This window comes from Polyodon spathula, chromosome 6, assembly GCF_017654505.1.
Source record: "Polyodon spathula isolate WHYD16114869_AA chromosome 6, ASM1765450v1, whole genome shotgun sequence".
In the NCBI taxonomy this organism is placed as follows: domain Eukaryota; kingdom Metazoa; phylum Chordata; class Actinopteri; order Acipenseriformes; family Polyodontidae; genus Polyodon; species Polyodon spathula.
The window spans coordinates 20,228,175-20,255,464 of NC_054539.1; the positions used below are offsets into that span (position 1 = coordinate 20,228,175).

The window sequence follows — 27,290 nt, forward strand, 5'->3', positions numbered from 1 at the left end:
ATTAAGAGCTGTTTTGCACTCTTTTCTCTTTACATTATTTATGTAATGGAAAACAAGCAGATTACTTTCTTATGAAGGTCAAAGTATTGGAGGGGCTTAAAAGGTACTATCAGGAGTTCAGGAAGAAAGGCTGACAACAGACCACCTTCATGAGTCTGTGGGTTGGGGACCCACAATACACACCTTGACACATTTACCACATGGCACAAGTCCGAAATCAAATTTTATTGCAATATTTTACATAAACTGCAATCATAACACCACATTCTAAATCTGCATAACCAGACATTGGTAACATTCCCTGTACGGTAATACTTGATTTAAACTCATATAATAAAAAAAGGACAAAGATACTACACCTGTTAAGTGTTCGTATTTTTTTTTTTTTTTTAAATGCTCAAAAAGGAAAAACTAAAAATTATATGTAATGAAATACCACAAACAGATCGCTTTAGTCTTGAAGACTCATTATATGGTTACCTAAATGCCAGTTTCTATCATAGCTGCATAGTCACCTGGAGCAACACAACCACTAAATACCAAACAAAAATAGAACTTTCATTAGATGTAGTATTATATTACATTACAATCTTGTTAAAACAAAAATATTTGCCTATTTAGAAACCAGTAAAACTAAAGATTTCAAACAGGTTTGAATTCTGCATGCATGAAAAACTCCAGGTGCCCCTGTACCCCTGAAAGCCTAGGGCTTTAGCCCAGTGTGGTAAACCAAAAGATTACATCAACTGTTCATTATTTCCAATGCATTTGCACCTGTGAAAAGTCTTTCTTTTAAAACATTAAACTGTGGTTTGCAGTCTCTTCTGCTCATCTAATGTTTCCAACCACTATTCATTAGTTTATTTAAACATCTAAGGCTCATGCATATGCTTTACCAGTCCACGGAGCACCGATGAAACATCTTGCTTTTGCTACATTTATGTCAGCTATAGGAAGTCGTATTAAACTATGCACGAATGGAGACACAATAGGAAGATCAATCTCACAATCCATACATAGATTTCATTGACAGTGACAGTGGAGCAATAGGTCAACACTAGAAAGGGAAGATTTTAAAATATCACACAGGGTTAAATTAATGTGCTTCAATGTCTTAAAACAAGATAGAGGCATCATGAGAACAGTAATATTACACATTAGAAAATGGATCAGAGACTTCTTTTAACCAATGCAAGTGCTCTATTACGAAAGCGACTATAAAAAATAGGGATGCACCGAATCCAGGGTTTGGTTTCGGATTCGGCTCGAATACCTACTTTTTCAGCAGGGTTCACATTTGGACGAATATTTAGGATTCGGTGAACTGAATCCTATATCCACCCAGACGCACACCAATTGTAATACATCCCTCCAATGTGTGCAGTTGTTCTTTAAATAAGACAAATCCAGTATTGTGCGTAACTGTTGAATTTAATAACAAGAACACGTCTGATGAACTCTGTTGCAGCTCTCAACTCCCTAAATTACTAAACACGTCACATAGCTGATGCATTGTCTGTCAAATGTGTTCCAAAGATCCTACTCAGATTAGAAAATAAAATAAAAAATATCTGTGCACAAAAATTGTTGAAGAGCATGCTTTAGTAAATTACATTTTACATTACTGTAATGTGCCAATACAAGTCGAACGATTTGGGAACAGCTGTGTTTTAATAAAATAATTTTGAAACTATTTCGTAGCCTATTAGATGTGTTACATACACGATGCATTTAAATTAAAAGATGCAGCTCTCCTTTCTTGTAAAGGTAAACGGTTCTGTATTTTGACGTTTTTGTTGTGGGGGGAGGCTAGCGGTAAATTGTGTAAGTTTCACACTGAAATCTTATTCCAGGATATATTTCCATTCGGTAATAAAAAACACTTAACTAAAAGGACCAAAACTAGATTGTGTGTGTCCTTTGTTAGTAGCTGCCAGTCTGTTTTTCATTCAACAGTTTCCTTCAGTTTTCTCGACAGTTTTTGTACATTCGGTATTCGGTCGAATCTTTTGAGATGGATTCAGTATTTGGCCGAACCCCAAAAACTTGGATTCTGTGTATCCCTAATAAAAAAACAATGCAGGAGCTATGGGCCACCACCAATGTTCCCTTTAAACTGTGCATCAATCTGGCATGAGCTGCTCAGCTCGGAAAGCCTGCTGTGCTATCTCGCTAATGTTGCATTTACTAGTCATTTCTTGATCAACAACTCCCATCAGCCAATAACAATAAATATTTTGCCTTCTCTGTCTGCAGCGTCATCAATCTACACCAAGGTGCCTGCAATGTGTTTATTTTGCAAAAAGGCTGGACTGGAGATTCAAATTGGTGCAATTAAAATTTGGTAAGGTAACGTTAATGGCTTTATTATCCAGAAACGTATATTTAGAATGGTATGTTGCTGTTTCTCATTTGCGTTTGTCACATGTAATTGTTTGCTAAGAATGTATTATGGTAAAGCCAGGTCTGTTTTTTAACATATTACAGCTCAAGTCTTAGTATTACTGAGTTTACTAAAACCGACGGATACGCGGGGGGGGGTGGGGGGGGGGGGGGGGGGGGGGGGGGGGGGGGGGGGGGGGGGGGGGGGGGGGTGTGGGGGGTGGGGGGGGGGGGGGGGGGTGGGGGGGGGGGGGGGGGGGGGGGGGGGTGGGGGAGTGGGGGGGTGGTGGGGGGGGGGGGGGGGGGGGGGGGGGTGGGGGGGGGGGGGGGGGGGGGGGGGGGGGGGGGGGTGGGGGGGGGGTTTGAAAGGGGGGGGGGGGGGGGGGGGGGGGGGGGGGGGGGGGGGGGGGGGGGGGGGGGGGGGGGATACAGTTATGTCGTTAGCAAATCCAGACTAATACCAAATTCTGTTTGACCATAGGCATTGGTATAAAATAAAAATAATAAATGCATTCACGTTCACACACTGATAACCAATTTCAGTTACCTAGGACAGAAAAACGATAACAATTCGGACTGGTTAAATTGTCATGCTGTCAATCTGACTAACATAACAAGTTTTTAACCCCATCCTGAAATTAAACTTGCAACAGGTTCGCATTTCATAATGGGCACCGCCTCTGTAGTTCGGCCAATGTCTATACTGGAATCAAATTATTGTGCCTTTTGCTATCATTTTTAAAACACTGCGCCATGGAAGCATCCCTATTTTAATTATTTGAATATTATGGCTTTGTTTAACGTTATTTTGAGTACTAAATGGTAACAGTATTTTACATTGTATGTGTACGGTGGTGCACCGATGTGGCGAGTGGCATCCTATACGTGTTTTAAATAAATACGTTTGCGAAGATGAAAAAGAAAATTATTACCAGAACGCCATCTATTTTTTCTCAAAGTACCGCGTTAATTCTTGACTAGAACTGAACTTGTACATGCCCACAATAATAACAGGTAAATATATTGCGTAAAGGAATTTTCTTTTTTCAGACAGATAAAAATGTACCCTTACTGTTAGACGTGACAAGTCATTTTAAAAGTTAATGTCGAGCACAGCAATGCTCAGCATATTACAAATGCTTTACGGCATAATGTGCAAGTCATGTTGAATAAATAAAAACCGAATTAGTTTTACAGAAAAAAAATTAAACTGGCAGAATAATGTTTTTGCTAACAATTACATTTATATACCGATTTGGGAGGGGGAGGGGGGTAAAACATGCACTTTAGACTACATTGTTTTCAGAGAATTTAATCTACTCCCTATATCAAATTATTTATTTTAAAAGTGATACCAAGAAACAAAGAGCCAGAAGTCCTGACTGTGTGGCAGCAGAGACATAGAAATACAACTGCAACAAAATGCAGCTGAAACATGAGAGAGAAAAGAATGCTAGAGCAGAAGGGAGTAGTAGAGTGAGGATAGATGGCACACGAGCCACCAAAATGTCAGAGATTTTTCAGCAATAAATCAAGGGTCACTGTCAAGAAAGTGACAGGCCATGCCCAAGTCAAAAAAAAAATGTGAGCAGCAGCACTGTGGCGTATGCAGGATTAGTAACTTCTGATCCAGATGGTTAAAGTAGTGGTCTCCCTTAAATTTCATGACCAAAAAATGTCCATGTTTAAAATACAACTAGTAAAAAAATCTGATGTTTTGTGGGTACTGTCAGATATGCAACAGGTTCGCATTTCATAATGGACAACACTTTTGAAGTTTGGCCAAAGCTGGAACTTGAACTGGAATCAAATTATTATGCCCTTTGCAATCATTTCTATAACATTGCGCCAAGGCAGCACCCTATTTTAATTATTTGATTATAATGGCTTTGTATAATTTTTTTATAATGGAATGTTTAAACTCTAAAGATGTGGTACAACGTTTAATAATATGTTAGACGTATAACCGGTCACATGACGAATGTCACCAAATGCAAATTTTTTTATGTAATCATTTTAGTAACTTATCATCAGTAGTCCGTCGTGTACGAGACTGCTCTAGTGCCACAGTATGGGCGGATATTATAAAAAAGAAGGGGTTTAGCCATTGCCTCCAAGTAGTTTTTCTAATTGGTGAACAAAGATTGACACTGGGGCAGGTTTTATTCTCAGTCGATCTGGCGCTTCATTGGTGCACTGTGTGTGTGTTCATGCCTGTGGTAGGCGACGTATGGTATCAACTCCACGGCGAGGTTAAATAGCGTTAATGACAAGCGTTGTTTCTGAGTTTGTTCTATATTTAAAATAGCAGCTCTAAACAAAAGAAGCCATGTTTGGAAGTATTTTGAGGAACCAGACGGGAAAACCGTGGTATGTAACGAATTATGTCAAACAAAATTGCAATATCACAAAAACACAAGTTCAATGCTTCAGTTTGAAATGAAAACATTCAGAATTATTGTCGATGAAGCAAACATCCATAACAACATTTGCTATAGATTTGGCCGAACATTGGGCGTGATCACGTTATCCCCTATGAGGACAGAGCGTTTGACTTGTGAATACAGCAGTTTTGAAATCGATGTAAGATTATCCAAATACTGTGCCGACCCATAAAACAATAACAGCGAGGCTGGAAAAACTTAAGAAAATCATGCTGCAGCTGTTCATACAAAACTTTCAAAAGGGAAAAAAAGTTTCAATTACCACAGATTTGTGGACCCCACTCCCCAACCTTCCCACAGGTGGAAGGCTTTCTTCACTTGCAATTGTTCTGTAAGTTTTTGGACCGAACGGCCGTTTATGTTTAGTAGTTTTTATTTGTATGTTGGAACTACTGCACTAAAGTAAAGGACCCGCGAAACACAGTTCAAACAGATAGGCCAGGCATCTCTTTTTACAATTTAATGTAAAGCCGTTTGGATACGTAAATTTGAATACTTTACAGTACTTAATAATAATAATAATAATAATATACAATTAACTGCACAAGAGGGCAAATATATTAATTTCTTAATATATTACTTGATTGTGTGTTAATTTGGCATTTAAAATTGGACTTGAGGCAATGTTTCGGAGGTTTATGTACACTAGTACAGTATGTAGAGGAGAGTGGTGTTCGATTCAAGTACTTGGAAATTGTAATGCTTAAGTACTCGTCATGAGCAACAATAGATCTCAAAAATCCCACCACGACTATCAAAGACCGCAGACTTTTAAATATCACAGCTCTTTAAACTAACAAAATATCGTGCTATTTTTATCCTGGCAATTATCTTTTCCAGAAGTGAAAGTATTTCCAACTTTTCGCAACAATTCCAAGCACAACTCGCTTTCGTGCTGTACAGTGGCTGACGATCGTCTCTTTAAATTATTATGACTTTTTTTTTTAAATCATGTAATTTTGGGCAAAGTTACTTATAACAAAAAAAACCCTACAATAAAACGTAATAGGTTCCTGTTTTTTTGTTGTTAAATGAACCTTTAAGAAACACACTATTCTAAAAACATACTATCCAAAAATGTGTTCAATATGTATATAATTATATCTTCACTAGCAACTTTCATTATAACCATAAATAAACATTTCAATATATACCTTTAATGTAAACATGTTTATTTATTTATTACTTTGTAGTTAAGTCTTTGCAATGTTAAAATGTTATTTGCTTATTTAAGGTTTATTTGCTTAGAAAATACTAACCAGGGCTGTCAGTATCAGAATGTAATATAAAGAGAGAGAGAGAGAGAGAGAGAGAGAGAGAGAGAGAGAGAGAGAGAGAGAGAGTGTGTGTGTGTGGATATGGTTTAAATGCTGACATTGCAAAGAGTTTAAACGTTCATAGAAATTTACCAAGAGCAGATCCCTATAATAGGCCCAAATAACAAGAATGTTTTTTTCTGTATTCCATTGCTAGCAAGCAGGGAATACTGACACTGTACTAAAGTCTTCAGAACAGGCTGTAGAAAGGTTGCCTGGCCAATGGTATTTGAGAGTGGCGCTTTTGGCCAGTGGGAGTGCACAGGAGGCTGCGACAGCCTGCCTTGTTGTGGACAGAGAGGAATCAGGAAACGAGCAGTCTGTAGAAACTCGCTGCTATGAATGTAATTTTACTAAAGTTACTAATTTTTGTATTCAAATGCTATATGCTTCTTTGTCTCCTTTTGCAAGAGCATTTTATTTCATATAAATTGATAGCTATATGTTTTTCTTTTTCGTTGTACCAGTTTAAATGTATTGCTCTCCTTTTAATGCGTCACAATCATAATCCAGTGTAAATGATTATTTAATATACATGAGGAAAGTCTGTCGTTTGTGAGGCAGGATAGGCTATCAGGCATTTCCTGTTTCGTATAAAGCTATTTATTATAGATGACAAAACAAAACCAGGTTTATTTAATATTTGCTAACTTTTCAGTGCTCCCTAATGATGTTTTTATTTGGTTGGATAACCCTTAAACTTTGACTTGGTTGAATATGTTACTTTCTTTAAAGAAATGTGTTAATCCTGATGAAAATGGTTATTTAATACTCATTTTACCATTAATATTAATCTAATAATTCAAATTATTTCTAACCACATTTAAAAACAGCACAGTGTCGAATAGTAAGCAAAATAAAATACTCAACCTTAACTTCAAAAATACTAACACTTAGTGACAGAAATGTATAATAATAATAATAATAATAATAATAATAATAATAATAATAATAATAATAATGCAAGCAAAAACGCTTGTTATTGATAAAACATCACAACAAAATGCTGAAAAACTTAATATTGAGATTTTTCTAAAGAAACACATGAGCAGAAGTTGTACTTTAATAGTTATCAAACACATTGCTTAGTATCTTTTTTCCTTTTTCAGAAATGTGGTGATGATTTGGTTAATTCAGCCAAAATGGATATCCCAGGAACTCTAGCTGACATACTGCTTTGTCTTTAAATTCAAACTAGTGGTTTACTACTTTGTGGGAAATAAATATAATTTATTTTAACTGAATCTGTGTCTATAGAATTGAAATTATTTTCAAGTCCGTCAAGTAGAGATGAGTTTTTCATTAATATCGTGACACATATCGTATCATGGCTTGTGTATCGTGATACATATCGCATCGTGACCTTGGTGTATCGTCTCACCCCTACTGCATATTATATTGCAAAACAGGAACTTCCATTTACAGAATTTCAGTCAGATATTGCTTATGAAAAAGAATGCTCTGAGTGTCTCCAAGACCTGTACACTGTGATGTTAAATAGAGAGCAAAGCACATCAGCCAAAAAATGCAAAAACTTGTATTTGTTGGTTTTAGCCACTTCTGTGTGATCTTTTTTTCAGGTTTTGTTTCAGCTCAGCCTGACACTGCAAAAAAATTCTAATTTTGCCACAGGCTATTGCCGCACTCAAGAACTGTATCTCTACGATACAGAACATGGAAGTCAAAACCCTTAGTAATGGCAAATAGAGACTTTTTCACCATTTATGAAGCACAAAAGCAGATATACACAGAACAGACACCCAGTGTAGCACAAGAAATGCAAAGGAAAAATCCACAAAGTCTCAGACTCACCAACAGAGTTCCAGGGTATAAAATTAAAAGGTGCAGCAGTCGCATTTAAACATACAGATCCCAATACACCAAGCTATAACTATAACCTTGCAGGAAATAGACAGACGATCTGGAGATCTTATACACGATTCTGAACAGCATGAAGAGGGTCCCTCAAAAGCAATACACTGCTTTTCTGTCTTTTGTCATAATGCTTGGCCTGAATCTTTTGACAACCTGTCTGATTTTGGAGAGAAGCAAATAAAATTTCTGCTAAATTGGTATAACTATGTACTGGTGAGAAATGGATGCAATCTGGATGTAGTTCCTGCTGAGTGGAAAATGCTCAAATCTCTTGTGAAAAGTCAATTCACGGACAAATTGTGCTCCGGTCTCTGGGAAGTCATTCTAAACAAGGAGCCCTTCTGTTCCAACAATAAAAATGTCTTGCAGTTAGTCGAGTTAATGCTGGTTCTTCCCATCTCTTCTGCCCAATGCGAACATGGCTTTAGTGCACAAAACCAAATAAAAAACAAAGGGTGAAAGTTTTAAATGTTTCCACCCTGGAGGATCTGATCAGTATTAGCTCAGAAGGACTGGAGCGTAAACATTTTAATCAGTAGTCAAGTGTGTAACGTTGGCTAAATTCGGGAAAAATAAGGCGACGACCCAACTACAGTTGCTGGCCCTGTGACATGGACATCCTTTCCGTGGATTACTGTGACTCAGCGGATGACGATTTCTAAGAAGGATGCTTCCTTTTCTATTTTTAAATTGTTTTGGTAAGTACATTGGCAAATGAAATGTTACTGGCAACAAGATTTTAAGTCCTGGCACCCAAAAAATTGTGGTTGGTAGCCAAAGGCTCCCTAGAGAAAAAAAAACTTAGTATAGAGCACTGAATACAAGGGCTTTAATCTCTGATAAAGGAAATAAAATGTTATCTTTCAAACCATGCTTAATCAATCCAGCCGAAAATACGTAAATACAGTATTCATGTACTTTACCTTTTTTTCTGTTTGATGAAATAAATCCTTAGTTCTTGTGCATGCCCTCTAAATGCTTACACAAATTATTCTTTGTCACTGTCCTATCTATCTATTTAAATGCAGTCCGATTATTTTTCAGTAACACAGGCATGGTGCTCTCTTCTCTAACAATAAACACAGACTACTAGATAGGTTTAATTTCTAAAACTTATTTATTTATTTCACTAATACATTTTAGGACCCAACGGTAACTTAAATACTGAAACTTACAAATACATAAACATGCACTCAAATCCTAAATAAAAAATAAGTCAGCTGTACTTTTATTCTTTACATGTTTTACAAACAGTCCACAAATCAAATTCACTTTTCTGTATGAGGTACCTAAACAGCTTCATGCATGTAGAAGCTTTTTTATTTTTATTTTTTATCACTGAGATATTATTTGGCAAATTAAATACCCACGAAGCACCCACTGCTGGAATTATGAGCAAACCGCATTACTCATCAAATGAGAAAAACTTTATTCATTATCAACAAAAACTAGTGCTGCATAAAAAAAAAAAAAAACACTTTTAAAGTTCATTTACGTATACATTTTCTAATAGCACTAGAAACATCTATAAGAGGGCTTTATCATCTGGTAAGGCTCTTCTCATTATGTTAAATGCCCTCACCTTCGGTTCAGGACATTTAAGGACACGATACGGGCCTTACCAGATGATAAAGCCTTCCTTTCTTTGGTTTTTATTGCTTAATGAGATTCAAAACCAAGAGCACTCCAAAGAGTTTGTGGCAGGAATGTTACATTTTAAAAACGACATTATCATTTGGATTGTTATTTAGAAAATACTGTTGATACAAATAAACAATTCTCATAATTTGTTTTTTCCTGTAAAGCACATGCAAAGAGAGCAGCTGATTTGTCCCGATCAATCAATCAATCAACGTGTAATCTGTTCACATTTACAAACTTTCAGCTTTCCCGTAAGTTACTCATTTCCTACTGTATGACCTTATTCCAAGGGAAAAATAAGCTGCTGTCTAATATATCTCTTATTTGAAAAACTACTGTTCTGACTCTAAATTCATGAAGTCTAACAAATTAGGCCTAGTTATTTCATTAAACATGATTCTGACGAAAATCAAATCCAAGGAAGTCACACTCAAGGAACAAAAAAATTATAATTTACAAAATATTTTGGGCTATAAGATGTTTCTTCAGAAAAACACATTTAAAAAGATAGGTGAGTAACAAATACATATATTTTCTTCAAAATTTTAATCAATTTTATTGCACTAAGAATATTTTGGTTCTTAATTTATTTTAATAATTATGTAAATACAATGTTACAAAACCATTTAAATATAAACTTCTGCAACCTGGTACCTTGCAGCTTGACCAATGGATTCAGTGTGAAGGGATTACGCACCAGAGAGCAGCAACAAATCTACATCTCTATCAATAGCTGAAAATATCTGCATATTCCACACTGAAGTCATAAAAATAAAAACCAAATATTCTTCAACACAAAAAAGCGATAAACCTTAGATAGCAATCCTTTAAGTGGATAAACTATTCAATTATGAAACAATTCCTCACAAATACAAATTGAAGTGTACTTGTGAGCATTGCACTTATAGAACTACAATCCTATCAATAAAACTTCAAAGGTTTGTCGTCAATGAAGGATTAAGGTTTTACACTCTTCGTTTGGTTAAAAACTGTAAAAATGCCAGTACCGTACCTTGTTTAAAAAATAAAATAAACTTAATACAAAATTACAGACCACTGAAGAAATGACAGTATAAAAATCCAAGACAAAAGAATTTATAATTTAGCTAACAAAATTAAACTAAAAATCATTTGAATAACTGTCATACTTATTATCTGGTAAAAGCTCCCTTTTGTTGAGCTTTTACAATAACATCTGGAGAAGGTGACTGAAAGTCAAATGGTGGGATTTTAAATAGAGGTCCCTGGTCTTTTCTTTTTACCACTTGCATCTGCTTTCTATACAAGAATGCTTTATGAATGCCAAGCACCTTCTCCCTGAAGCCCCGAGGGGGACATTGAACTGACAAAGCCAAGGCAAATACAGAGGGATTAGCACTTAGGTTTTTCGACCAAGAGAGAGCCATAGTTCGCCTTTCAGACACTGTGTTACCTTTGCACAAGGATTGGTTGTTACCAGGACGGCTTATAATTTGATCTTTTGACTTTGACGATAAGATTTTTGTCATGTCTACTTCTGATGGTTTCTGGACAAGCATACTCAAATCTACATTCAAGTCTAATCCCACAGAGGGCTTCGTCTCTGGGACACCATGCTTATTATTCATTAACCAAGTCTTTGGGGCTCTCTTAACACTGTCTGCAATCAAGCTGGACAAAGACACATTTTCTTGCTCACTGTCTTTGGTAGTTACAGGAGTCAGTAATGAAGACAAAGACTCTGTTAATGGAAGAGAATCAGTTTTGGCCTCATGTTCAGAAGCTAACTGTGACAAGGACAGAGATTCAAAAGACAAAGAAACTCTGTCTTCTCCTGCCATTGGCTTGCCCTTGATGTCAAGCAGGGTATCATAAGGACTATGACTATTTTTTTTATGCTCCTGGATGAGGTCTGTCAGGGACGGGCATTCAATATGATGTATATTATAGCTGTTATTTCCACTATTAATACCTAAGGGCTTGCTCTGAAAAACTGAGTGGAGACTGCCAAATGGCTTTTGGTTTTGCTTTGGATCTTGCATACTTGTTAGAGTGCCCAGAGAGGAAGTCAAGCAGTTTGTATCGGGAAAGGGGGCATTAAAATCATTCAGGCTACCCAGGACAGAGGTACACTTGGGGCACATTTCTGCACTAGTAGCTGAAAGCGACACTTTTTGTGACAATGACAGATTTGATATTTCTGATTCACTCTTGAGCGCTGCAGTAGCACGGCCATTGAAAGCCATATGAGTGAAATGAGTGCCTCTTTGACTGTCACGCTCATCCTCCGAAATAAATTGTATGAGACTGTTTTTCCCCAATGCGTTACCTTCTGTGATCTCTTGTACTGTTTTTTTAAATGACACATTATTCAGTTCTGACAGTGAGAGATTCAACAAATTGTTTTGGCAAGTGTTTGATCCTCCCTCATCAGAACAGTGCATGTTAAGGTTTTTAGAGGAAAGTGTGTCGCTTAAAACAACCACTGGTATCTCAGGTTGTGCTAAAAGGCTGCTAAGATCCAAGGAAGTTGATGTTTCTGTATTAATAAATGTCCTTGCTGCTTTAAATGACCCATAGTGCTTAGATATTCCTAATTTTGATGAATAAAATAGGTCTCCTTACCTTACGATAGCCAACAATATTCAGATTTGATGACAAAAAAGGACCAGGGTTCCATGAAGAAGATTGTGATGGCCACAAATGATTTAGCAAAACATGTTTGGGGTTGGGGGGAGAACAGAAAAAGGCATTTTATTACCAAATGTTACTTGAAATATTTAATTAAATTAATGAATGTGCCACCTCGCCAAAAAAAGTAATGCGGTCTATTTTAATGAATTAAATGCTCTACACTGCTAAAAAGGAAATAAAACACAAGCTGGATAAATAAAGTAAAAAGGTTGACAACATTTACATCTTTAAACTGGACACTAGTCTGTTTGATGGCCTTGACTAGAATGTCAGGGCTGTGTACTATCCAAAAGTTATTCACTCACACAATTACCTAGTAACTGCTTATTATACTCAGTTTTCTACCAGATGAGGTGCCAGTCCAAAATAAAACAGATAAACAAACCAGAATCTCTGCAATTACCCATCAACAAAACCAGAAAATAAGGTATAGACTGATCATTAACTGTCAAATATGGGATAGTCCTGTATATTCCCATGACTTTCTCTGATTAAATGCATTCACTTCTCTATTTTATACACTATAGCAAACACTTTTTTTTAGTTTTAACTTTTAAAAGAAAAAAGATTTGGTTACTCCACTTTGAATTTTGTCTTACACCTTGCATGAGGAAATTCCATTAAAGTTTCTGACACATAATAAGAGCAACCAAATATTCCCTGTAATATGGTAATTAGGTCTCTCTAAAGGAAAATAAAATGGTACATATAAACACACCTTTGGCAGCTTTCCCTGTAGAGACCTCATTGTGGTTTCTTGCACTTGGTGTCGTCTTGCCTTCCTCAGATAACATGAGGTCCAGGGCCTTTTGTAAATCAAACCGGCATTTAATAACTGCTTCCACCAGAATAGGATCTGGGACAGAGTCACCGAGGACCTCTCGCATCTGATCAAGGCACGAATACAACTGAGCTGAAGAGGGGGACAAAAATAAAAATATTATTAGTCTGATTTGATCAATTTTCAGCTGTTACTATACATAATTAAGCACTAAACCACTGAATCAAAGAAATAAAATGAAGTGTAAACACAGTAAAAGCAATTTGTGTTTTGGGGTGACAGCAATGTGTTACGATACAAGTAAACAGAAACAGGAAATCCCAGCTTAGTCACTGACCTCCTTGCTGCCAAGGTATCAAAGCAGGACTCTAGTTGTAAGAAGATATTGTTTCGAATTCAAACTAATTTCTCAAAGACCTGCAAAAAACTGTTAATCTTTCCAGTCTAATGTAAATTTACCGTGGTTATGTAATGAACCACGACAATTGTTTGGGAGAAAATGTTTGTGGTCTTCATCCATAATTTAGTGTGTGCAACCAATTTGTATGTCAGGTGTGAGTCAACGAAAGCAAGATAGTTAACTCGACTGGTGGATAAATCGACAACTTCACTTAATTCAACACAGTCTTGGTCCAAAGATATATAAAATGCATGCATCTTACCTCTTAACTGTTCAGCTCGACAACACGTTTTACTCTTAACCCGACACTTATTACCGGTACCGAATGGATAAAAACTATTAAAAAGACTAATGGAAAATTCGGCAGTTGTCTCACATAACTGAGCAGTTGTCTCACATAACTGACCACTGACTGGAAACTGATTGTTTATTCATTCATTTTCAACTACCATGTGCAGCTGGTTACACTGTCAGTTCATGTTTTTGCATGCGAAACAAGCGACAATGTTTGATTTCTGTGTGAAACTAAGTTGTTTATTATTGTTTTTGTTCACTGAGTAAATTCTGTACAATGTACATTTGTTAACTTTTGCAATTTAAGCAGTCAAATTAACAACCCAACCCGAAAGTATAGTCAACAGAGTGTACATGCAATGATTTATTGTGTGGATGTGTAATGTGTTTGTTGTGTTGCACTAGTGGTACTGGTAGTATTTCATGATTTTACTTTGTCCTATTGTCCAATTGGTCAGGTCTTCCTTAAACATTCAATGTGATTCTGTCCTGCATGTTTGCACTAGATATCCCATTTGTCATCATTTTCTGATATATAACCTTTATAACGTGAACCACTGCATTATCCATTAATACGATAACGGCTTAGATGCCTGGTGCAGCAGCCTTTACAAAATGATATGACATAACACAATCTAATTTATATAAAGTTGAGTTTAATTTTGTGTGTATTCTTTTACATTTAAAAAAAATGAAAATCTGAATTTCTTACAGTACCTTGATCTACTTCACTCAGTTTTTCATGGTTCATGCTGGGAGAGGAAACAGGTACAGCCTGCTCCTCAACCTCAAACTTCTCTTCTTCAAGGGGCTCTGTGAAGACAGAGGGCTTATCGCGCTTGGAATAGATGAACTCGGCAGCTGGAAAAACCAAAAACAGGAAGCTTTACCACAGGCAACAGCAAACCTATCAGGTGAAGATACTGCACACTAAAATACATATCTAGGCATTTAAACCTGCACCCTCCCCCAAGAATGCTACTGCATATTATTGTGTACTGAGCAACCTAGATTGCAGTTACCTTAGAAAAATAAAAATGCATCAAATAAGTCCTATGCTAAGCAGATTTGTAGCAGGCTCAAGCACTGAGGAACCACCCTATTTTTCACAATATACTGGTTATATATTGTACAGGACTGATCATATTGTTGGTGCTACTTTCAACATACTAATATTTTAAGCGCTAGTTGTGCAATTTTTTGGAGGTATGTTCATTCAGGCTTAGGTGCCACCACTTTCGGACAAAATTTCAATTAGTAGACCTTTACCTACCTTTTGATACAAAAACAAATTGTGTAGCCACTCCCTGCTTCCTCAGTGCAACAGATTGCACATTTGCAGGTTTCAACCCATGGACTACACTCAGTTATCTGTCACCCACTGTTACAAGTTTAGGTGATGGTTAAAGGAGTGATATCTGAATTCATGTACTGGACACTATTGGGGGCAGTGACAAATAAATAATGACTGAATTATTTATTTATTTATTTATTTATTTATATATATATATATATATATATATATATTTTTTTTTTTTTTCTTAACATTGCAATCAATTGTACATTAGTTGCTGTATTTGTAAAGTGCTCTGAGAAGTTTCTACAAGCTGCTAGGGCTACATGTTAAGGGCTCCAATAGCATGTTGAATTATTATCACTGGTAATGGTACTTTTGTATTTTGTTTATTCAAATGCAACAACAAAGACATGTTTGCATACATGTAGTCCAAAAATAGGTTTCAAACTTTTTGAAAACCCATGATGGAGGCGTTTGTCTAAACGTACTTCTACTGGGCAAAACATTTTGTTTTCACGTCCTCGATTTTATGAGTCAAAGCTGTGCCTTAAAAATGTCACAACCCCCACCCGCCTCTCCTCAGTACAAAAGGAAAGTACACAAACCTGTAGCCGGTGAAATGCAGTAGTCATCGTCAACAGACTGCCCATATAGATCGTCGTCGTCCAAATCTGTATTAAAATAAATAGTTAAGTGTACTTTGTATCAAATAATATTATTTTTATTGCGGGGATTAATTAAGGTTTTGGTTAACAAAAAATCGCTTCGCATAATTGTTTACAGAAAAAGAAAAACGTAAACACTAAATTCGTCCATAGTATGTATTGATCCAAAAAAAATAATGCGTTTTCAAAGCTCCAGTTAATTGTATGTATCTTCATTTTCAAACTGATTAAATGCAAAAAAAAAAAACACACACACACGCCACGAAAACACATAAGAGGCGACGTGATGAATTAATAGTCAGCACTTAAGTTTCTGCCGGGACAGCTGGTAAATTTCTACGTGGACACCATGGGTATGTTTGTTTTCTTAACAAATATATCATATTTTACATTAACTTACATTGTTCATTGATGAAGTTGACAAACTAACACTGCAATATAAGTAATTCTTCACAAAAGCGTTATCCTGAATGATATTAAAACTCTATAACACAAAGGCCTACAAGCAATGCAGTGAGGGCATTCACAGTCTTAGTATTTCATACACGACAGCTGTTTCGGTCATGGCATCACTTTACATCAGCTTTACAGTAGTGTAGTGTCTCTACCTTCATCGTAGTTATAACCCCGGACATTTCTGTGTCGAGACATCTTTCTGTCTTGCACCTTTCTCGGTGATGTATAATGAAATCACACTGTTGGCTACATGAACTGTTACACAGCACTGGATGCCTCACTCTCCTATCGCCATGTTGTTTTCATTACTGCGCAGCAGCAAACTCCAAGCAGGCGCACTTGTCAAGCTATGGTAGCGCCAGATTGGGCAGGGTTGTGTACTGTACCGAAAATCTGCAATATGTGGTAGCATTTGCTATGTAACAAGGCGCTAATGTAGCCATCTGCAGAATCACGAATTTAAAAAATCAGTTACATTTCCCCTTAGTGACTTAGTGCCTAAAACACACAGCTTCCCAATCAAATCTATATTCCCAATGGAAAACACCTCACATTTTCTTGGAAGGTAGAATAGCATGCATTGGTACCATGATACAATTTTAAAGTAATTATTATTGCTTCAATGCAAAGAAATAACTTAGGTGTGTGTGGACTCAAGCAGCAGCTTATTTTTAGTTTTGAAACAACAGCAGTTTGCATTTCTTAGTAAATCTAGTCATTTGTGTTATAGGTCTTTATACATTTTTGTGATTTCCATATATAGTACAGTAGTTCAAATTAATCAAGAAAATAAATAATATTGGTTATAATTAAAAAAAATATATATATTTTTTTTCTTTTAATATTTAAAAAGTAGCTTTAAATTATTTAGAATTAAAGTCATCATTATCTGAGTTTTTTTTTTTTTTTGTCCCTTTTACGATGTTACTCAAATATTGTGGGATTTATTTAATTTAATTAATTAATTAATTAATTTTTGTGAGATGGCACTGGCTCTTATTATAGAGACTCTGGCTGATTTATATACAGTTTTAGTCAAAAGTTTACATACCCCGATGGAAATGTATAATTTCTAGAATTGTCTCAAACAAATAACTATAGGAAAAATATTTTGTAGAAAAAATTTAGCTTTTGTGGATGAGGAAATTTTTTCTACAAAAAATAGATTAATAGACAAATTTTACAATTTTTTTGCATTTTCTACAGTCACTCATATCAATCTTGCGAAAAGGCTGTTTCAACACCTTCGACGATCGCCTCATGGAAGTCATGTGCTTAACTGCTTTCTTTGGTTTCCTCAGATGCTCCAATTATATACAGTTCCTTCGCTTTTCAGCTTCCCTTCCCCCATCCATTTCAATGACATTTACTTAGTTCCAGATTCTCATTTCCTAATTATGCTTCACATCACTAAGACAGCTCAACTTCATCAAGGTCAATTTATATAGCTTCAAAGATTAATTATCCATTGTGTCCCTACACCTCCATGTCTATGTACATCTACAGCAAGAAGCCTTTCCTCATGACGGATCCACTGTTCACCAGCTTCTCCCGTGCAGTACTTACAACGCATTGGTTCTCAACTCACCTTGCCACTATCATCTCCAAAGCAGGCCTTTCTCCTCATTTCTACACTCCTCACTCCTTTAGAATTGGAGCAGCCACCTCAGCAGCAAAAGCCAACATCAATCCTCAGCAGTAGAATCATATATACGCATGTTTCTGATATAGCTGTAGTTCACCAAAAAAAATTGTTAGGATTCCTGGAATGGGGGCTACCTGATCCGCCGGGACAACTAGAGGGGGGGGGGGGCGTTAAACACATAATTCCACTCTACCCATTCTTTTATCTCCAAAAAAATACCTGCTGTTTGTTTTTTCCTCCTTTGGGGTTATGCGGGGAGCTGGGGGTCCATCCTTTGGGGGTAAGTGAGACTCACTTCCCCCGACCTCTATGACCCCCGCCATCAACGCATCTGCCGAGGGGGTGTTCTCAAGGCGTGAGTCATAGGGGACTCCCGGCCACACACTCTATTCTTTAGCAGCTCCTGCTCTTTATCTTCATCAAACTCTACGCAACTGCCACTCCGCAGAGCTTGTTGTGGACTCAGCCAAGCCAATCTATTTTATGTGTTTTATGGTTCCCGAGGCTACTGAACAGCTTGTCTTCAAGGCCGCTCTCTCTCCTCTGGCCAAGAAGGCTCCCTCTGGTTGGGAAACTCTTTTCTTTCTTATCCTATCCCCTGAGGCCACTCCTCAAACTACCTCTCCAAGTAACGACCTTTCACTTCAGCCCCGGCTCTCGCCCCGTGAATTGTTGATTATGCTTTGGATACTACACCTGCAAGCTATTTCACTCAATGTTTTTCCTTCTTTATGCAAATCAAGGGTGTTATAATAGTAGAAAACACTAATGGATGCTTTGAGTAAACTATTGATGCCCGTAATGCATCAACGTAGAAAAATGCAACATGTCTAAGACTTTTGCACAGCAGTGTATTTTTTTTTTTTTTTTACTTGTTTGAAAAAAATGGAAATGTGTGGCTATACATTTACAAGGATGTGCAATACAGAGCAACAACCATTTGGGTATGGAGGAATAGAAGGATATATTGATAATTATTCTTTAATTTAGGTAAAACTGTTTTAAACTGTTTAAAATGTAAAAAAAAAAAATAAAAATAAAATAAAAAAAAAAAAAATCCAGAATAAACCTTTTAGAAAGGATTGCAAGGAACATGCAAAAAAATATGATACATGCTACACTGCATGGTTTATCTTGGACGAGCCTCAGTCTATATGTAGGTAGCAAAAATATTTAAAATAAAGCTGGTTTAATCTTCAATCAAATTAAGTCAATTCAGTGTTTTGTAAATGAAAAGGCCACAGTTGCTGAGCATAAACAAAGAACACACAGACTTGTGCTTGGAGATAGGAGGAGCATCCAATGATGAACATTTCTCTAGTGCTGTCAATGTTGGGTTTGAATGATGCATCTGGTTCCTGGAAATGCTCTACTTTTTTTTTTTTTTTAGCCATATCACCGGTCCTTGCAAAGTTTCAGCCACCCACTCTTTCTCAGCAGCAACATTTAATGTAGCATTTCAGAGATGTGACCTGCACTCTAACTGGCAGTTCCAAATTCACCAAGAGATTTGAAGCACATCTCTGTCAAGACACTGTGCCGGAAGTTTTTGCACCAGTGCCAAATTCACACAAGTTACAAGAATCAAATTTGCAATTTATTAAAACCTTTAAGGTACAAGGTATATGTCCCACAAAAATGATGCTGCATTTCTTATTTTTAACAATGAGGTGCACGAAACAGGCTTTCAAATTTACAGACAGGTTGGATCTGTTCATCCAAATTGTCAGTTTCCTCATGATATTGAGTCACTCTCAAATGTATTTTAAGAAGAAACGGTTTGAACAACCGCTCAATTCCTTGAATATCTTAAAGGGGTTAGATGGCTTTTAAAATATGGCAAACAGGTGGAAAAATTGACACAAAGTTATTGCTATTTTTTAACATTGTTTTTCTTCTTCCAGAAAAAAAGGGTCAAACCATTGAGGTCCTAGTCCAGAAGTAAAGCTACTGAACCCCTTTTCAAATCAGTTAGTGGGTCCCTTTCTCACGCAAGACGTTATAAGTGAAAGGACCTTTTCAGACCACTGCACCTGTTACATGCTGGATAAAATCACATGTACACCATATAAAAACTATTTAGATACAAATTGATTTACATTTGCATGAAGCGAATGGGCACAACTGATTTGCAGCTCTTCATTTCTTAATTACTGTTACTAAAAATAAATTATTTAAAATGACATGGTGTGTGATTGAGTCATTCCCTTTGTTCTGTTCCCAAGAAGCCTTAATGCATATGTTAATTGTTATCTTATACAGAATGATCCCACAGAACACCTTTGAAATCAAGATACACACCTCAATGGTTTATTTTCTTGGTTGTAAATAAACAAACACTTTCAATATTAAAATTGTCTGTTTTTTGTATCCTCTTGATACATTCCACTCACTAGGTGGGAGTAAAACATGTGTTGTGTTTTTAATTTGTTAGACAAGTATGCTGTATTTGAGATATAAAGAAGGCAGATGGAAAATCTCTTGAGATTCAAAGGAACTACTGGTATCAAAAGAAAATAATCTTCACTGACATTATTTGTTGCTTACATGTAATTCAACCTCTGACCATAAAGGTCAACACCTTTGATGCTTTTATTTGAAGCATGATGCATACAACATGCAGAATTACATCAGTTTTTCCATCACCATTAGTTAAGCATTGTTTGAAAACAAAAACAAGAGTGAAGCTTGATATTTAAAGCAGCTACACTAACCCACCTTGTCAGGGGTCTAGGAAGTGCAATGTAAACCATCTTTCCAGAAAGCACATTCTTTTGCAGGTCTGATTTACTTGATAAAATTAGACCTATGCATAACAATGTGCAGCGTGTGTTCTAAATAACAACCACTAAAAGTATTGCTATACCTGGCTGAATAGTGGTTGCAAAAAGATACAAATCTAATTAGCACATTTGCAAAGGAAGAGCTACACAAGAGTAAAATATTGATCCAGTTAAGGAAAAGAAAAAGTTTGCCATGCTTTTCTCATGGTTATACTATGCTTTTTTTTTTTTTTTTTTTTTAACTATACTTTACCAGACTGTTATTTAAAAAGCTTGCCGTGCTTTACAAATGAACATTTGCTATGCTCTAACCATGATGAGGGACATTTTATGGTTTCCTGGTATAAAAGAAAAAAATCGAACACTGGCAAATCTATCACCATTTAAATGATTAAACTGCTGGCTTTTCTGGCTTTTACATGCTTGTTCAGAAAAAAAAATACCCTGCATACCCTGGTGTCTCTAAATAGATAATTGTTTCCTCTTAAAAATATGCTAAATATTTGAATGAGCAAGACATTTCACAAGTAGCGTGGGAGTTTGTTGCCAGATAACTTCACTCTGACTACTTTCTCACTAAATACCTTGGTATCCCTGCATAGAAAAGTGTCTCAACTTAAAAAAAAAAAATTGTGAGATTTTAATGAACAGTCTCTCCCACAAGTGCTGAGGTCCCCAAATATGGTCCACTTACTGCCAATGTGGAATGACTAGACATGGCATTTGCTCTTCATTTTACCATCAAAAATAAGTTTCTGGCTGAGGACTGCCAAGAACTACACTACATTGAATATTGTACCAGTCTTGGCAGTCACCACTCAGGAAAATATTTTTCTTTGGGTAAAATAGAGAACAAATGCTCCTCGCAGTCATTCAGCATTGTTAGTAAATAAATCATTTTGGTATCACTGAATTTGTGAGCTGGATTACTTACCGTATTCAGGGATACCAGTATCTCTAATACACAAAGAGTAAAATAAAATTATCTACTGTAAATATTTATAATTATAATCTACTGTAAGTATTTATTTCCACCATTGTTTAGATCATTTTATCAGAGCCTAACATCTGCCACCTGGACTCACAAAGCTATTTTCTGATTCAAATAGATTTTCAAAAACTGTTGTTGGACTACTATAAAAAGATGTGTACTGCTTTCCTTCTTTCAGACACGTAATGGTTCCATTTATACGTAGGAACAATCTGTCTGTGGTCAGCAACTGAAACATGGCAAAATAGTGACTGCATCTTGGTAAAAACGACATGGATTTTCTCTTATATTGGTCTTGTTTTTGGCACGTAATGGGTACCAGTGCTGTTGACTTTAAATGGAAATGAATACCTCCAGCCTAAAAACATAAACACTGCTGAAAGCAATTTTGACTGTGAAGCATTACATGAGCATCTCTATGCCCTAGGATTTACCTTATAGGTCATTAAAGTTTCAAAAAGCCACAACCTCTAGACATTGTGCACCCAGACTTTTTATCACTTCCTGTATTTGTTCTTATCATTATCAGATGTGTTAACCACACCTTATAAAGGTTACAAGTGCTCACTCATGTGATACAGCATCCCAAGTTATTGTCTCTGTCAGTCGCAATTCCCCTAGCTAATAGACTTCTTATATGGCTTTAACAGTATCATAAGACAATTATATATGGAATATGTACAGGTAGTGGACAAAAAAAAGGAAACACCAACGTAAAGTCACTTAATAGGGCGTTGGGCCACCACATGTGGCCAGTATGGCCTGAGTGTGCCGTGGCACAGAGTCTACCAGTCTAGCAGGAGGGATGCGGCACCATTCTTCCATGAGAAAGTCAATCAACTCATGTCTGGTTGATGGAGGTGGACAACGCTGTCTCAGGCGTCATTCCAGAATATCCCATAAATGCTCGATTGGGTTCAGCTCTGATGACTGAGAAGATCATGACATATGGATAACATTAGTGTCATGCTCATCAAACCATTGGGTGACCACACATGCCTTGTGGATGGGAGCATTGTCATCCTGGAACCCCACACCCCCCAAAAAGGAAAGAAATGTTGCTACATGGGGTGAAGATGATCACTCAGTACCATTAAGTAGCGGTTAGCATTGACCTTGCCTTCTAAGGGAATGAGTGCACCCAAACCATGCCAGGAAAATGCGTCCCACAACATTACGGAACCATCAGAACCCTTCAATGTTGGAACCAAGCACTCAGGGCTGTAGAGTTCTTTAGGTTGGTGCCACATGTGCACTCATCCATTTGTCGAAAACATGGTGAAGGATTCATCTGACCATATCACATTTTGCCACTGCTCGGTAGTCCATTGCCTGTGCTCTTTGCACCACAACTCGCAAACGTGCATTGCCAGGTGTGATGAGGGGTTTGTTCACTCCAACCCGACTGTGGTATCCTGCTCTGTGGAGTTCTCGGCAGACTGTTTTTGATGAAACTGGCTGCTCATGGCCCAGGTTGAAATTTGGAGTCAGTTGATCTGCAGTTGCTTGCCTGTTTTGCCTTGCACTTCGATTTAATGCACAGATATCACGATCCTGGAGTATGAGCTTCCGTCCACTGTTGCCCTTTGCTGATGATGTCTTTCCCTTGGAGTTCCATGCTGACATCACCTCAGACACCGTTGCTCGTGAAACATCATCAAGTTGAGGTGTTTTGGTCAATGGAGCTCCTGCCAAACACGCCCCAACAATCACCCCTCTTTCAAAGTCAGTAAGGTCTCCTCTTGCAGCCATGCTAGTCATAATTATAGGCAACCAGGCCTGTCCAGCATTTTTATACATGACCCTAAGCATGCTGGGATGTTATTTGCTTAATTAATGCATGAGCTACACTGTGTGTGGAAGCCCTTGCTTTCAATACACTTGGTGTCCCTCATTTACCCAGGTGTTTCCGTTTTTTTGTCCACTACCTGTAGGTCTAGAGTAGATTAGTTCATGTTTCTTTGATAACTGACAAATGAAATAATTTATGTTAGGTGCTTCTTTCCAGTGTGCAAACTGGGTATGTTTAATTGATTTAAACATTAGCAGATCTAAATACCACCACTGTTTAGACTGTTAAAATAAGGCCCTTTGTGTGTCAAGGTAATGAAAATCAAACAGCAAACAGTTCATGTGAAAACTCCAGAGATGGTACTACTTAGATCGGTTGAATAGAAACCTCATGTAGATTTGTACACATACTGCTTGAAGAAGCTATAATCTGGCACACTGAAAGTGCGTTTTCCTGTGGACATTCAAAATGGTTTTAGTATTTACCTTGCTTCACAATGTTTTCACCATGCATTGCTATGGATTTGCCATACTACTGTGTCCTTTACAATGTTTTTGCCCTATAAAAATGTACCATGCTTTCCCCATGATTACAATATGCATTTTCCATAGTTTACTCATGTGTCAGTGTGACATGTTTATTAATATGCTTTACCCTACCTCATTATTCTTTACAATGCTTATCTACAACAGCACTCTACCATGCATTCACTATTCTGTAATATAATTTGCTATATTCTTACTATGGTAAACTTTTACAGTATTACAATTAATGTGTAGCAATTTTCCATGGTTAAAGCTATTTAATCACTATTGTCCTGTTTCTGTCTGCTACACCTATTAACCCAAGACTTAGCACTACTGCTGATACAAGACTCTTGATATTGATACAAAACATGATATCAGTTGACATCACATTATCTACAATTGTAAGAGTCTGGAACCAACTCCCCAGTAATGTTGTTGAAGCTGACACCCTGAGATCCTTCAAGAAGCTGCTTGATGAGATTCTGGGATCAATAAGCTACTAACAACCAAACGAACAAGATGAGCCGAATGGCCTCCTCGAGTTTATAAACTTTCTGATATTCTTAAGGAAGGGTACAATGCACAACTATGCTCTCAAACACTTACAATGAAGTATTTTACTAGATAAAGTTACTTATCCTAGTTAAAAAAAACAAAAACAAAAAACATATATGGCTCAAAAAACTTAACAATGGACATAAAGATATTTTAAAAAACAACTATTCAGAGGTTAGAAATGAAAGGTCCAAAACAGCAACATCCACACATTTTGTTAAATGTACTGAGAAACAGTAATTAAATATGATAGCATTTACGACCATGCTGTTTGCACCTGTTGGTACCATTTGTTTTTAAAAATGTTAGATCTCTTTTTTGAGATTATTTACAGTCATCAAAGTTTTGTTTTCATTTTAAAAACAAAAACAAACAAAAAACGAATGCTTTCAGGAATATAGCCTTGAGTGTTGGAGATTAAAAAATTGTGAAAATATTACAAAAATAGCCAAATTTACATTTTTATTACAATCAAGTTTTATCATCCTGTCAAGAGTAGTGTATTCTAAATATGCATGACCATTCTCAGCAGCAGTAAAGTGGGAGACTATGTAGTACAGTAGGTTAAAAGGTCAGATTCTAGGTGTCTTGTTGAATTTAGTCATTCAATTTATTTGAACTTCATAGACTTCTAAATATAACTCTGTAGACTGGTAAAACAGTTCCACTTACCCTAACCCCCTAAAGACTGACGTATTTTAATTATCTTTATAATGAACTTAGCTGTAGCACAGTTAGATTTTCTTTCGGCAAAGATTTATCATGGTAAATCTACAACAAACTCATTCTTTCAGTGGGAATACATCACCAGTGCAACATCAGTGGTTATTTTATACTGGCCTCAATGAAGACATTTCCCTGACTGCCGCAAGGTGAAACATGCCTAATATCCATTAGTGCAGAAAAAGTAATAATTGGAGATTAGGAAAAAATATCATGGGATAAAAAAGAGAGTATAAAGTGTATCTTCCAGCATAATTAGCCATGCAAAAGTATAATAATAATTAATACAATATGAAGTTTAAAAAAACACAACTTCAGTCATATTTCTAGTGGGATTCTTTGGGTTGTACAAATGTTTAAATGTGTTGGAATTATATACAGTAAACAGTACAACAAATGTATAAGGCGTCTGCAAAAGCATCCAGTAGGACAAGGGTCATGTGCAGATTTCTACCAGTAAAACTGAGTAAAATATAAGGCAAACTGCAAACTGATAAGGTAAACTGCAATGAACTTCCTTTCTAATCCGATTATCTGATTTTTAAGTCATTTAGAGATTGTAAGAAAGAACAGCTCAGTAAATGGATAATGCATATCATAACATACAGACTTTTTAAATAAACTTCTTACAATTATACCATTCTGTAGCTAGAACACATAATGAAACCATAAAACATTATGACACTCACAGTCGGCTATTAACACAGCTGCACTTTCAACACTCTTTAAAAACGATATGATTTGCAGTACTTAAAGTCGAATTATCAGGTGTCCTACATCAGTGATATAATCTTGAATGTATACCAGCTTTAAGTACAGTAAAAGAGCCGATTTAGTAGGTCTACTTTGATTAAGTCTACTTATGAAATATACACGTCCTTGGAATATAATCTCCTAAAGGGAAGCAAAATTGTATTTGTTTTGTAGGTGGATGGGTGACCTCCATGGAAAACCAGGTGCTGCAGGAACTTTTGGTGCCCCAGTAGGGGGCAATCTTCCCTTAAAGAGCTGATGTACTGAAACGGTGTTAGGTGGCACTGGGGTTGATTTTCACAATTTATTAATTTGTTATAAAAAATAACTTTGAAGTAGGGACATGCAAAATAAAGAGTAATTCCATTTAAGAGACATCATTATAGAAAGAATCACCTCTTAAGCATCAATAGTTGTCCTTCTAACTGGGTTTCTGTAGGAAGGACTAGCCGCTAAAAGTCAATTATTAATTTATTTTTTTTTTAAATCACACCATTAAGAAGCATAGACATCAGCATGAAATTTAGTGGTCTTTTGGGTGAAACTATTGACCCACTGTATTGTCATGCTTTCCAACTTTACAACATGTGACATAATATCATTCCTTATTTTACCCTTATAAAAATGCACCATGGGCATTTGCTACAGGCATCTTGCAGTGAGCCATGCTTTTGCCATGCATAGGCAGTTACTGTACTTTATAATGCTTTACTGTGCTTTAATAATTACACTTTACTACACTTTTACCATGGTATTCCTCAGTAGACTTTTCTATACCGTAGTTTATTTTGTATGTTTGTTACTGGTGCAGTTTTAAAATGTATTTAAACATAGACTAATACAAAAAACAGGGGCATATACAAAAAGTAGACTATTGTCACTTTCTCTGTTGTGCAAGTAATACCATGATCGGAGGTTGCTATCACCACAAACTCAGACTTGATTATGGGAGGTAATGTGGTCTGATGGTTGTAGATGAGTGAGGACTAAGAGCCAGAAGAAGCTTGGTTTGAATCCCAGCTCGCCAACTGGCCCACTTGACCTACTTGTGTTTGAGCCCCAGATAATGTAATTGAACAGGACCTCAATGCAAACCGATGTTCTACTGAATCCTTTCAAAATTAGAAATTCATTAAATGTCTCTCACCATTGTTTCCTTTATTTCTTAAGGCCTATTCACACCATACGCGAGGAGATTTGTTCTGCGATAAAATGATACGACACTACCTTTCACACCAGTAGTGACAGACGCACGCGATCGACGTGGTCAATTCCCTGGCTGCTGCACTACAAAATC

At 36.6% G+C, this 27,290-nt stretch overlaps 1 protein-coding gene across 3 annotated transcripts in view; it reads right to left on the minus strand.

Annotated features, from left to right (window-relative positions):
* Positions 1 to 16,529, minus strand: part of hbs1l (HBS1-like translational GTPase) — a 56,775-nt gene extending 40,246 nt beyond the window's left edge. For 2 of the 3 annotated variants that reach the window (XM_041252455.1, XM_041252454.1), the window contains exons 1-4: positions 16,377 to 16,529; positions 15,709 to 15,774; positions 14,524 to 14,667; positions 13,050 to 13,244 (exon numbers count right to left, since the gene is read on the minus strand). In XM_041252455.1, the coding sequence (XP_041108389.1) occupies positions 13,050 to 13,244; positions 14,524 to 14,667; positions 15,709 to 15,774; positions 16,377 to 16,419 (448 nt within the window). In that variant the 5' untranslated portion in view covers positions 16,420 to 16,529. Of the gene's footprint in view, positions 1 to 9,215; positions 12,258 to 13,049; positions 13,245 to 14,523; positions 14,668 to 15,708; positions 15,775 to 16,376 lie in introns of those variants that run through there. The other variant, XM_041252456.1, reaches the window with a different exon arrangement.
* Between the last annotated feature and the right edge of the window lie 10,761 nt (positions 16,530 to 27,290).